Source organism: Sitophilus oryzae, unplaced genomic scaffold (genome assembly GCF_002938485.1).
Source record: "Sitophilus oryzae breed Bouriz unplaced genomic scaffold, Soryzae_2.0 scaffold_815_pilon_pilon, whole genome shotgun sequence".
In the NCBI taxonomy this organism is placed as follows: domain Eukaryota; kingdom Metazoa; phylum Arthropoda; class Insecta; order Coleoptera; family Curculionidae; genus Sitophilus; species Sitophilus oryzae.
The window spans coordinates 5,445,876-5,460,841 of NW_022147434.1; the positions used below are offsets into that span (position 1 = coordinate 5,445,876).

The 14,966-nt window shown below is 30.6% G+C and overlaps 2 protein-coding genes across 2 annotated transcripts in view; one reads left to right on the plus strand and one right to left on the minus strand.

The window, feature by feature from the left end:
* Positions 1-14,966, minus strand: part of LOC115889494 (probable cationic amino acid transporter) — a 357,520-nt gene that overhangs the window by 51,339 nt on the left and 291,215 nt on the right. The window contains exon 5 of the mRNA XM_030909498.1: positions 11,871-12,079. Within this exon, the coding sequence (XP_030765358.1) occupies positions 11,871-12,079 (209 nt within the window). The remainder of the gene's footprint in view (positions 1-11,870; positions 12,080-14,966) is intronic.
* On the plus strand, positions 165-7,508 carry LOC115889496. The gene is made up of 2 exons (XM_030909501.1): positions 165-261; positions 5,596-7,508. Exons 1-2 carry the CDS (start codon positions 251-253, stop codon positions 6,944-6,946), a joined length of 1,362 nt encoding a protein of 453 aa, XP_030765361.1. The 5' UTR covers positions 165-250; the 3' UTR covers positions 6,947-7,508.

Sequence of the window (14,966 nt, forward strand, 5' to 3'; positions counted from 1 at the left end):
GGTGACGACGGTGGTCCAATCCAGGATCACGACATTGGTGGCAGCGGTAAAAAAAACTACCAAGGTTTCCTGAAGGTGCGCCAGACGCAGCAGAAAACCTACCAGTTTTTGGAAGAAGATAGAGGCAACGGGCAGTTCTTTGAAGGTGCACCAAGAAGCAGCAAGCCCGACACGAGACGTAGACATTGGGGACACTGAAGGAGCGCCAGACGCAGCAGCAAGTCTCCAGGGAAGCTTTTGTTTTCACCAGATGATGACGGGGTAAGTCTTTCATTTGTTTACTGTATTGTGACGCTACTGTTTTTCTTCTGATTTTAGTTAGTTAGATTTAAGTTAAGACAATAATAATTCTGGGCTGCAAATAAAAAAAAAAAAAAATATTGCTTAAAATTCGTAAATATTTTTTTCTCTCTTCAAACTAAAAATACATCTATAAAAATAAATAATAATTCTTAAACTAAAGTAATAAATCATTAATAAAATATAATAATGGCAGGAGGTAAAGACGCAACTGATGTTCTGAATTTAATAAATTCATTTGATGGTCAGGGTGACGCAAATTCACCCAATTTTTCTTAAAAATTGTGATTCAATATTAAAATTGTCAAAGTGGATCAAAAAAAAAAGAATTACTAGTAGATTTAATTTTGGGTACTAAATTAAAAGGGAAGGCACAAGAGGTAACACAATATAAACAGTTTCAAAATTGGGAAGAACTAAAAGATTTCTTATTAGAGCACTTTTACTGATAAAACACCACCATCGCATTTTCTAACACAAATAATGAATATAAAGCAACATTTTAGGGAAACTGTAAAAAGAATATGCGATAGATTACAAATTCTCTTTAATAAATATAAAGAAACGTGTCACTTAAATTATGCAAATAACGAAGCTACTGTTTTAATAGAAAATTTAAACTCCATTTTAGTCAATACTTTTAGAAAAGGACTCAACGATGAAAAAATTCAAATGCGTATTATTGCCGAAAATACTACATATTTAGATAAAGCTTTATCATTAGCAATTGAAATGGAACTTGAGAATAATGACAGGTTTAAAAACTCGCATTTTAAAAATATAGGTTTTGTAGAGCGTGGAAATAGACAATTAAATAATCATTCTTCTAATAATTCCTGTTTATTTTGTTTTAAAAATAATCATTTAACATCACAGTGTAGACAGCTTAGGCAATACGAACAAAATAGTAACTCATATAATAGAAATGTACCTAGCAATAATCAGACACGCCCACCGCAAAATTTTAATAGCAATAATAATTTTTCAAATAGACAAGACGTAAATACAGTACAATATAATCAAGGACGTTTCACTAATCGAAACTACAACAATCAAAATTTTAATCAGAACAACGACGTGCGTAATTATAATCGTAATTATGGTAACAATTATAACAGTAATAATCCTCGTTCAAATTACAATAATAGATATTCTCAGAATCCAAGAAATTTTAATAACTCACAAGTTCCTCAACGGCAGCAAAATGTTTCGATACCTCAACAATCTCAAAATTTTTCTAATTACAATAATGAATCCAGTACTACCAATTTTAATAGTTCAAATAATAGATCACCACAACAAATTCAAACTATAAATTCTCAGTCGTTAATCAATTCAGCAGATAATTATTTTTCAGAACCGAGCACATCTCAAAATTTTTCGGGAAACGAGAGCGAAGCCTTGGTCGCGAGCAGCCGATTAAGCGCTTCTTAAAATTAGATAATAGCTGTTCTATGAATTACACACTACCTGAGCATAAAAATAAAATTAAAATTGAGCAAAACTTAATTGACATACCGCATAAATCAGTATTATTTTCCGATAGTTACCAACAATTAGAGATAATTAAAATCCCTTCTTTAGATATAAAAGATAAAGAATTACATCTTTTATTAGATACAGGGGCAGATATATCTTTATTGAAAGAATGTATCTTATTACAAAATAATCTAAAATTAAATAAAACTTGCATTATAGAATTAAAAGGTATAAGTAAAGAACCTGTATTTACTAAAGGTGTTTGTAACATCCCAATTAAATTAAACAATAACAAAGCAATAACTCATCCTTTTCACATTGTGCCAGATAGTATACCGATTAAAAGTGATGGACTATTAGGACGCGATTTTTTGCAAAAGTATAAAGCCAAAATAAATTACGAAGACGGAGTCATTAATTTTGAAGACAATTTTTTTAAAATTTTGCCGTCAGAAGCAACTACAATAATTCCCGCGAGATGTCAAATTATTGTACCTGCTCTAGCTAATTTATCTTCGTCCGAAGGCATAGTAGTTTCAAAACAATTATCCGAACATTTATATCTAGGGTCAAGCCTAACAAAAGTCCAGAACTATAAATGTTTAGTTAGCATATTAAATATTTCTAATGAAGCTCAAACTATCCATACACCTAGAGTGAATGTCGAACCTATTTCTTTTAATGAGTACGAATTTATAGAAACATATAATTATGACATTATCGATCGTTTTGCTAAAATAAGAAAAGAAATTAATCTAGACCAATTAAATGAAGAAGAAACTAATTCAGTATTAGATATTTGTAGAGATTTTAACGATATTTTTTACTTAGAAGGCGATAAACTAACAAGCACCAACACAATAAAACACACTATACCGACAGAAAGTAATAAAGGTCCTATTAACGTAAAACCTTATAGATTGCCTTTCAAACATAAAGAAATAATTAATGAACAAACTGAGCAAATGTTAAAAGACGGGGTAATTTCCGCTTCGGACAGTCCTTGGAATAGTCCTTTACTAGTTGTTCCTAAGAAAAGCGACCCATTATCACCTAAATTTAGAGTATGCGTTGATTTTCGAAAGTTAAATGAAATTACCATTGGAAACGCATATCCTCTACCTAATATAGCAGAAATTTTAGACCAGTTAGGAAAATCTCATTATTTTACTACCTTAGATCTTACTAGTGGATTTCATCAGGTAGAAATGGACGAAAAAGATAAAAATAAAACCGCTTTTAGCACTAATACAGGACATTACGTTTATAACAGAATGCCTTTCGGTTTAAAAGGAGCTCCCGCCACATTTCAAAGACTCATGAACACAGTTTTAAGCGGTCTTAATGGTATGAAATGCTTTATTTATTTAGATGATATAGTAATTTATGCAAACAACTTAAATGAACATAACGATAGATTAATTGAAGTTTTTCAAAGATTTAGACAACATAATTTAAAACTTCAACCTTCGAAGTGTCAGTTTTTACGAAAAGAATGTTTATACTTAGGTCACATTATTACAGAAAACGGCATTAAACCAGATCCATCAAAAATTCAATGTGTAACAAACTTTCCGCAACCTAAAAATCCTAAAGATATAAAATCTTTTTTAGGGCTTGTAGGATATTATAGGAAATTTATCAAAAATTTCGCTAAAATTGCTAAACCTTTAACCGAATTATTAAAAAAAGATTCTGTTTTTAATTGGGGTATAAAATGCGAAAATTCTTTCCAAATTCTTAAAGATAGTATAACTTTTCCACCTGTTCTCCAATACCCAGATTTTACCAAAGAATTTATTATAACAACAGATGCGAGTAATTTCGCAGTAGGAGCAATTTTATCGCAGGGTAAGGTTAATCATGATCGTCCAATAGCGTTTGCTAGTAGAACTCTAAATAAAGCAGAACAAAATTATTCAACTTCAGAAAAAGAGCTAACTGCAATCGTCTGGGCAGTAAAACATTTCCGTCCATATATTTTTGGCACAAGATTTAAAATTGTTACAGATCACAAACCCCTACTCTATATATTTAATATCAAAGACCCTGGTTCTCGTTTGACGCGTTTTAGAATAAAACTTGAAGAATATGACTATGAAATAATTTATAAAGCTGGAAAGATTAATACAAATGCTGATGCATTGAGTAGAATAGTTAGCACAACAAATGTCAATTCTATTATTACCAATTATGATAATTTTAAAACACATCTCGAAAGCCATATAATTATTAATTCCAAAGTCAAAGAAAAAAACACAAATCTGTTTGAAACACCACAACTTATACCTATAGTTTTATTTTTGCCAAAATTATTCAACAAAAACGACTTTAAAATTCTAGAAAAAAATAAACAAATTAATACATTTTTAGAACATTACGATAACACAAATCCTTTAGACATGCCGTCAGTTTTTCAGTATCAACAAAATAATTGTAATATATTTCTATTAACAGACAACGAAAATACATTCAGTGATATTAATTATGAAAATATTTGGTCTTGCTTACTAACTTTACGAAATATTATATCCAACGAAAAAACCGAACTATCATTTATAAAATATCATTACAACTCATTAGTCAAATGGGAAATCGTTCTTCCTATGATAAGATATATTTTTAAAGACCTCTATTCAGAAATTACAATATTTAACAACAGTCTTATCAACCCCTCAGATGCTGAAAAAGTTGTATTATTAAATGAAAATCACAATTGTCCATTAGGAGGTCATCAAGGGTCATCCCGCACATATAAAAAATTATCTCAATTATATACATGGAAAGGTATGAAAAAAGACATAAAAGAGTTTATAAAAAAATGTGAACTTTGTCAAAAAAATAAACAGTCTCGAAAAACAAAAATGCCTATGGTAATTACGACCACGGCATCAAAACCGTTCGAAAAATGTTTTTTAGATATAGTTGGACCACTACCAGAAACCGAAAATGGTCACAAATACATATTAACCTTTCAGGATGATTTAACAAAATATATAATTAATATACCTATGAGAAATCAAGAAGCTGTAACTGTAGCGCATCATTTTGTAACGAATATTATATGCATTTACGGAATACCTGACATGCTAGTCACAGATCAGGGGTCAAATTTTTTAAGTGATATTTTTAAAAGTACTTGCAAGTTTTTAAAGATAAAAAAGATCCAAACAACAAGTTATCACCCAGAGTCAAACGGAGCACTAGAACGCTCTCATAAAGTTCTAGAAGAATATTTAAGACACTTCATTAAGACATCTCAAACAGACTGGGATAATTGGATTCCCTATGCAACATTTACATATAATACTACACCTCACACTGCTACACAATTTTCTCCATTTGAACTTTTATTCGGACATATTCCTACATTACCAACATCAGTTAAACAACCACCTAAAGTCAATTATACTTATGATGATTTCATAAACAATCTTAAACAAAAAATGCAACATTCTAATCAATTAGCTAAAGAAAACTTATTAAAATGTAAAAACATATCAAAAAATAATTACGATAAAAACAGTTATACCAGAATATTCGAAATTGGTGACAAAGTGTTACTTTACGACGAATCAGTTCGACGTGGCAGAAGTAAAAAACTTTCCGCCTTATGGATTGGTCCATATACCATTAAAAAAAAATATCAGATGTAAATTATACAATTCAAAAAGGAAAAAATAAACAAACTATTCATGCAAATAGATTAAAATATTTTTATTATTAAAACTAAACATAATCAGTATATATAGATTATAAAAACTAGAATTAATAAATTTTAATTAGCTTATTATTAGTATATATATTTTGTTTTAGGGTTAATTTATTTATAATAATTACCAGTATCCTAGCAGTAGTCCACTCAGAATACAATATAACCACTTATGACTTGAACCCTGGAATACACTTTGAGCACCTGGGCGAACTAAGGTTTTTTAATAACAAATGGAAACTAGTAACTTTTGTAGAATTAGAAAATATTAGTAATAAGTTATTATCATTAAAGAATTACCGTAAGTATACTACAGATTTATGCAATAATGAGAATGCTCAATATCACTATTATATTTGTCAGTTATTTTTGAAAAGTTCTAAATACACTTTCGAAAAAATTGAAAAAGAACTAGAAGTCTTACACGAATTGATCGGTCATAGTCATTTATCAGAAAGTAGACAAAAACGAGGTTGGTTCAATATTGTAGGAAAAGCAACTAAAGTTTTATTCGGCGTTTTAGATGAAGAAGATGCTAAATACTATAATGATAAAATTTCACAAATGAATAAAGACGAAACTTCAGTCCTTCAACTTTTAAAAGAACAAACAAAAATTGTTCAATCAACAATAATTAATTTCAATAATACTATTGGAACTTTAGATTTTAACGAAAATTTATTAAAAAATAATATAAAAAAGATTAGCGATGAATTAAGCAAAGTCAAAGAAAATTTTCATTTTCTATATATAAAAACCGGCATAGAAGAACACGTCACTATTTTAAATATGATGCTAAATCAATTACAATTAGAAATCATGACGATTACGAATGCTATTTTAGTAGCAAGAAAGGGAGTTTTACACCCCTCAATATTAACGCCATTAAGGTTAATTAACGAATTAAAAGATGTGTCCGAATCTCTACCTCATGGATTAGAATTTCCTGTACCATTAGATCCGCTCAATGCAAATCTCATTCTAAATGTTATCGAGTTGCAAGTTTATTTCGAAAACAAACGATTAATATATATTATAAACATCCCTTTAATTGAAACAAATTTATTCTATATTTATAAAATATCACCCTTTCCAAAATTAATGTCAAATAACCAGTTTATATTAATTCAACCCTCATCTAAATATATAGCAATTGACGAAAGCAAACAGCAGTTTATTACACTGTCGGAAATAGAATTTAATACTTGTTTAAAAATTATAGAAAATAAATTTATTTGCAAGCAACAAAAACCAGTTTCTCTTGCTCATTTGGCAGATAATTGCGAAGTTAAATTATTGCAATTCACAAATATCATACCTGATATCTGTGACAAACGTATAATTCAGTCAGATAGAGCAATTTTTATTCAACTACAAACCAGTAACACTTGGTTATTGCAGTTCCTCATCCAGAAACTCTTACGATATCATGTAATAATAAAAAAAATCACGTAGATGTAATACTAAAAAATTGCGGTAGTGTCACTATAGGTAAACAATGTAAAGCTTATAGCGCATCATCAATGCTAATCCCTCATGGAAATACAGTCCAGTCCAATATTTCAAGTGATTTTATTCCACCATTCGACATTAGTGATAATTGTTGCGAAAGGATAAAGGAAGAAAAAATAAACATTAGTGAAATATTTCTCAACGAACATTATAGGAAATTAACAAAGCACATCCCCGAACTTAATGTAGCGAGCCATAAGCTAGAAGATATTGAAAAGTTAGGTGATGAAATTCTAAAAAGGAAACTTGTAAACAATTATACATTTCCAGCATCTGTAATTGCCTATATCTTAGCTCTTCTTGCTATTATTTTTATTATTTATAAATTGTATACAAAATGTACTAACAAGACAGCCTGTTGCGGAATTATTCCAAACTTATGCATTAGAGTTAATCAGTCTGTGGAACCATCTTCTAGAAATAGTGATAGATATGTTGCTCATTATAATCGTAATATTAGCCAAAACTCTGAAAATGTAGGTAACTATGAAAACTCCGAAGAAGAGAATGTTAATTTACAGGCGCCCTCGCGCAGACCCATTGGGTATGTACCATCAAGGCGACCATTAAAAGAAAAATAATTTCCGCATTTGATACATTTTTAAATCTGCAATAGTTATAAAAAAAAATGTTAGTTAAGTTAGAATGTAAGTTAGTTATAATTAGTAGTTAAGACTTGTATAATACTTTTATATATGTACTTTTATTCATTTCCATCTGAGTTATACTAATTAATTATATAAACATTTGTTTTGAGATTTCATATCACTTTCACCTCATGAAATCTCTCATTAAGGGGGGAGGTGTTGTGAACATACATTTAATATGGTTATATGTATATGTATATTCGACAAATTGTATAAAATATTATTTTTACCCTTATTCTACGGCTATGCCTAAAGAATTTAAGGTACGAAAAATACCATCAACATTATTATTCTTCTCAGAAAGATGGGTGATGCAAATAAACAGAACCATTACCTTAAGATGAAATTTGGAAGAAATAGTCATAAATAGTTGCATCATTTTTAGTTTTCCTTTGTAATTCGTTTACTTTCAGACGCGATGTCTGGTTTCTATTTACTTAAGAAATGGTCATGTTTGTCCCTTTGCAAACCTACCTGAAAATATTATTAAGAAATAGTAGGTACGCCCGTGGATTTTCGAGAGGGCATTCTCATAAAAGCACGGTCACAGAAGGGACCGGGGACATTCATAAAAATTTTTCATAGACGTAATACTGCTAAATTTATATTTTGTATTAAAAGTTTAAAAATAAAAAGTAATAACAACTTAGTAAGAATTTAATTATAAAAAAAATAAAGAATAACATTCCCAACAAGTGGTGATACGAGTCAAATAGAGAACTACAACATTTGGTGGCAGCGACTACAAGATTGGTGACGACGGTGGTCCAATCCAGGATCACGACACAACTATTAAGCTTGACCAATCAGGTTGGTTAGCGTGGTTATTTGGAGGGTGTTAATTAATTTGTGTTTTTGGTCAAAAACTCTAACGTGATTGGTCGGGCTTAATAGTTACCTGCTGGGGCTAGACACAAGTGGAGAAACCCCAGAACACCTTATCACTGAGTGCGCCGAGACGACGACCCTTCGTGCCATGAACTTTGGTACGGCTGATGGTGAGGATGGAGAGCTGGCAGCTGACCTCTGTGGAGCCGTGTCAGATACCGGCTTTTGTTAAAGTGCTGAGACTATATGATGAGTTATAACTCATTAAAACTGAAGAAAGGGGAACACACAATAGATCTGTAAGGTCGCGGTGATTAACCCCCCTCCTCAACATTCTACACTCATTGTTAAACATAATTTGTAAGATTGATATAACATACCACATTTTCGTCAACTATATGTAGGTTATTATCGTCTACTAGATTTTAACGCTTGCTGTGATAATAAGTATATTTTGGTAATCAGCTTCGGAAAAACATTTTTTTTCTGATAAATTAGACTAGGTGCATGGCGATTCATCAACAAAATTAGGAAAAGTAAAAGCCACAAAGTTACTATCTTTGTGATCAAGTTTCTTTTATTGAGATCCATCAGCCCTGAAAATAGTTGCACTTATTTAAGACTCACCCTGTATAGACTGAAAACAGATTAAATGAAAAAAAAATCATTTTTATACGCCTACGTTGCAAAACATCTTAATCACAAAGATTATTAAAATATTAAAAGATTGTCTAAATTTATACCTAAAAAAATTTTAACAAAGAAATAAAAACTTTGAGTTTGTTAAAGATTATTTTTTTACATTCTTAATTATAAAAGAATTAAAACTAACTTTTTAAGTATAATGTTACCCTAAAAAGATTAAAAATAAGTGCGAGTGGGCAGATTAATTTTCTACACGACAAAAAAGAAATTGAATTCATTATAAAAGGAATTCTCTGTCTTGAAGAACTTCGCCGATAATGAAATAATTGTCTTAGGCAACAGAGACTTTTAACAGCTTTTAGAACAGAAACTCGATAAAGAAGGTATTTTTTGATTAAGTGTTAAATGCCCGGAATAGATCTTAAATTTACTTGAAATTTTTCGGAATTACTTTTTTATTATAGGACAAAAGAACTAGTTTTATCGGAACAAGTAGACTAAGTACAAATAATTTCAAGAAAAGTATGTTACGCTAAGATAAAGCGAATTAAATATCTCAGGTAAGATTTCGACAGACGATGACTGTAGAAAAGCAGATGACATCCCATACCAATTATTTTAGTAAAAAAAGTTTCTAATATTTTTTAAGTTTACTATGGATGGGTTTAAATATAAATCCGTCATACGTCGTCTCTTTATTTCAAAAATGACAGATCATATTTCAATTTTATTGGTTTGACGGAACGATGAGCGACAAACGGACGCCGATGCGTATGAAGTGTGAACTCGCCTTTAGATTTTTGAGGCTTGTCAAAGCCTTGCCAAATTATAGGTTATAATTTTGTGTCAACTTATGTCAAATATCTGATTTTTGGAAGATGATGCATTTTGATTCGTGTTGTTATGTGTGTTTTGTGTCTTTTGAAGTCAAGTGGAGGAAAAATCGAAGGAAAATTAACTGTAGACCCAGAGCACAGTTTATAGTTAATACTCGCTGCCCAGGCAGAAAGTCTTATACACCAATCAAGTTAACATCAATAAAGTTTGTATACCATCTCGTCGTAGATAAGTGCATCTCGTATATGGACAAGGATCGTACTAAACGTATACAAAAAACTGGAGTAGCTATAAAATATCGACATCACACGTTAGGTAAATAATGGATTTTTTAGTACTGCAGAAAAATAATGTCAAAAGGTACTGGCTTAAAAAAAATTAAGATTAAAGTTTATTAATCAACCTTTAAGGTATAAAACTTGGTAAGTGTAATAAAATTGTTTTATTCATGTTGTTTTATTTATTCTTGTGGAATATTACAAATTTGTATTTGTACATAAGGTATATTGATAAATATAACAATAAATGCGGGAATTTTCTTGAAACTTGAAAGTAAGAAATAGTTCTTTTTTATATTTTTTGGTATGTGGTGTTTTGGTCTTGTTTATTTTGTATTAACACATACCGTTTTTTTAAATAAAGTAACTGGATTACATTTATTCAGTTTTATACAGTTTTTTTTCACAATATTTTGAAGTAATCACTTATCAGTCAAATTTTAAATATATTAATTTTCTAATGCGTTCCAGTTGTACCAACTTATTTCTTTGTAAAATAAAATAAACTACTTTGAAATTAAAATGACAGACACATCTATCACTGTCAAGGATCTTGTCGTTGGATAGACTATAGTTAAAAATTTTGTAACATACACAAAACTGAGTTTTTAATACACTTTTAGAGAATCTTTAGCAAAATATAAACACTTATTTACTACAATACACCATCTTACTTTTAAAACCGAACACTAACAATGTTACTATTATCAGCAAATGATTATAATTAAACTAATATCTACAACTTGAGCGTTTATATAGAGGCTCGGTTAGTACTGATCATGCGTAACAAAATTAGCCAAGCGAGTCAAAATGAAGCATGCATAACAATTAATTACCGAAACTATTTTGACGCTCTCATATGTATCTAATTGCTCGTAATTTGAGACTTAGATTAATTTTAAAATATTAACATCTATACAATGACCTTTATCAAAAGTATGTACAGCAACGCAGTTTATATGAACAATTTCAATACACCATTTTACTTTTAAAACTGAATACTAACCATGTTACTATTATCAGCAAATTATTATAACTAAACTAATATCTACAACTTGAGCGTTTATATAGGGGCTCGGTTTGTACTGATCATGCGTAACAAAATTAGCCAAGCGAGTCAAAATGAAGCATGCATAACAATTAATTACCGAGACTATTTTGACGCTCTCATATGTATCTAATTGCTCGTAATTTGAGACTTAGATTAATTTTAAAATATTAACATCTATACAATGACCTTTATCAAAAGTATGTTCAGCAACGCAAGTTTTTTTCGCTCTATCATATCTTATCTAAGCCCAATATTCTTGAAATCAACTTAATATTGATCTTCTAGTTTGTTGAGTCCAGTGTTAAAAGTGAATTGTTTTAGCGCATTCATGATTTTATTGTGCTATTGTAACATTAAAGGTTCCAACCTAAGTTGGGGGGTTGTGATGACGTTAGTTTAGAAAAAATCGAAATAAAAATGACTTCTAGACCTGGTATCTCCCAAACTAAGCATTTTAGGATATATATTGCCTAATATGCTGCCAAAGTTCCCCGATATAATTTGTACCACCCTGTATAACGAAGCCTTAATGCAAAACTACTGATAACTTTCATAGTTAATACTAAAATTGATTTACTTACGCCAGGCCACCCTTTCGCCAGGAAACCGTCGTGTTTGGTCCAATTTTCGCTATTTACATAGAACATGCCCGCGCTCATGATAAACACCCACACGGAGAAGTTAATTATATTTAGAATATTGTTGAAGATGAGGGATTTCTTGACGCCAGCTGCCAGCACCAGTGTCATCAGGATGGTAATCACAAAGGCCAGATAATCTGGATCCCTTCCTGAAAAGGAATTAAAAAGTTTTATATTAATGACATATAGAGACAGCAAACGAAAAGTGAATGTCGAAATTTGTTTGAAACTCAAAGCACACTTGCTTCGTTCTATTGCTTTTTCTTATAAACTTATCCTGGTTAAAAAAAGACAGGACGCTGTCGCATCAAGTAAATGAAATGGCCGATAAAAAAGCTTTATGTTGGTAGTCATGGCAACTGTTGCTAGATGTAATAAGATTTTTCTCTGCAGATCTGATATTTGTCATTTTCGATTTTTAGCCGATCATACCAATAGGTATGGTAGGCTATTAAGATCGGCAAATTTTTTTTTTTAATTTCATTCAAAATTAGTTATTTGGGTCATAAATGACCTAAATATAAAATATTTTCATGGTGTCTGTCTGTCCGTCTGTAACACGATAACTCAAAAACCGCTAAACCGATTTTAACCAAATTTGGTTCAAAAATACTGTGGCCCCCGAGAATCAGGCCATTAGATTTCTTTGGGGGGGGGGTTAGGTTAGGGGTTAGGTTAAATTTTAAAAAATCGTAACTCCAAAATTACAGTAGCTAGCGAAACGCGGTTTTCAATTTAAGATTGGGAATAATATTTGCAACAAAATTTGTAATAACATAAAAATCAGTCAAAGTCCCAGTTTTTGAGATAAAAAAAATTGGAAAAATTCCTTTACTTTGAAATTAAAAGAACTGCCTACCAACTTTTTATTAACATATTTTAGTATGGGCGGCTATACGTGCCTCCCGGCGCCAATTTTTTTTTCTAGTCTAACATTTGTCATTATTAATTTTACCCTTTGAATTTTCTTGGACAAATTTGAAAATAAATCTGCGTTTTATTCAGTTAAAACTACGATTTTCATTGCAATAAAAAAGGGCAAGTAAGAAGTAACTGCAATTAAGATTTGACCAACACAATAAAGTTCCTTTTTATAAAATTCTTTACTTTTGAAATTATAAAAATAAAATATACAAAGAATGTAACGGGTTGAAAAATAATCAAAACAATTTAAAAAAAGAACTAAATTTAGGTAAAAAAACAAAGCTATGAACATATCTATTAGAAAAAATAGTATACAAGGCCAACAAAAGAGATTATTATTAGTGTGTCTTACAACCACATAACCAGTGTTCACTTTTTTAAATATTTTCACTAATATGACAAATATACGATTTTAATTTGGTATTAATATTCAAAATATGCATGGAGGTCCTTCTTCAATAGTTGATCATCATCATTGAGATGTGGTGCTATCGGCGCATGTCAAATGAGACTGTACTATATCGCATCAACAAGGAGTTTCTGGTGAATGTCAAACGCAGAAAACTGGAATACTTCGGACACTTCATGCCAGAACGAGAAATACCGCCTACTCCAACTCATACTGCAGGGGAAAATAGAAGGCAGAAGATCAACGGGACGCAGACGAATATCGTGGCTGTGAAATCTACGGACATGGACCGGAATGACGTCAACAGCTTTGTTCAGAACGGCAGTGAACAAAGTAATATAATATGGATCAATGTGATAGTCAACATCCTAAGAGGATAGGCCCTTTAAGAAGAAGATAGGAACATGTATAGTTAAAAAATAACGAATTGAAAGTCCTTTTTATCAGTGAAATAAAGAAAGTGGATTTCCATTTGAAAAAAAAAATATTTATGATAATTTTTTAATCGCTCAATTCCATTACAGCTACCGTCATTATTATATGACATTTGAACAATTTAATTTTTGAAATGGGTAGCCACGTGTCTTCTCTTTATGTCACAGTGGCTGTGGTTAACACCAAGGGGGTGACAGTAAACCGGAAAATTGGAAACAGTTCTGGCGCGGTCCTACCCAGGCAGAAAGCATGGCCTTCTAGACTGTCCTAGACAAAAATCTGAATATTTCTATATGATTTCTGATGGATTTCTGTCAATTTCTGTTACGGAACATTTTTATGCACGTCGGCGTCCTCTTCTTTTGTCTGTGTGTCAGCTATCTGTGAACTCCCGAGGCCTTTGGCAAGGTCGGGCGCCATTTTAATTTTTTCCGTTTTAGATTTGATTGGGAGTTTGTTTGATATGATGTGATATTTCGGGTGAAATTTATAAGTACAAAGATGTTTTTTGATATAAAGTTCCTTGTTAACACTTTAATAAAGTATATATGATATTAATTACATGAAGAAAATGCTGAAATCGACGTTTTTGCATGTAGTAGGTATGGGCCATATTATATGTAAAAATAGGTAATATATGTATTAACTGTTTTTATATTTTCTTAGCTTCAGATCCAAGGATCTTGGGATATTCTTTACCAAGGATTTTTCCGTATCTCTACTTTAAAGACGGATCGGTGATTTTGAGCAATTGAAAGCAAGTTACACAAGGTAAATTATGATTATTGAACTATTATTAGCCTAAAGCCTACATTAATTATCTACAAGATGAACAGAAATGCGTAATTACATATCACATAGGTACCTATTATATATATTCATAGCAATAATGCAATGTATGTAGATTATTTTTTTTGTAGATTATTTTTAAAATACAAATGAGGTATTAGATGTATATGTATCATATTTTTTATTCATTTTATTTTCATTCAAGTCCTGTTTGATTTAATTCACAAAAGTCTTATGTACCTATATTATGTTTTTTTACATATTTTTTTTTTTTGATTCCAGGTTTTGCGTGGGTTCCTGTTGTCTTTTTCCTGATTCCAGTTAGTTTTACGCCTGTGAAGCTGTGAAAACATTTATTTATCTTCAAGTTTCTGTAAGTCAGTGCACTGTTAGTTTACTAATTCATTTTAACACAGCATCTCTGATGTTATTTAAATATTTTAATATTGATACAGTAGTTTATGTGTTTATAGCTCTTT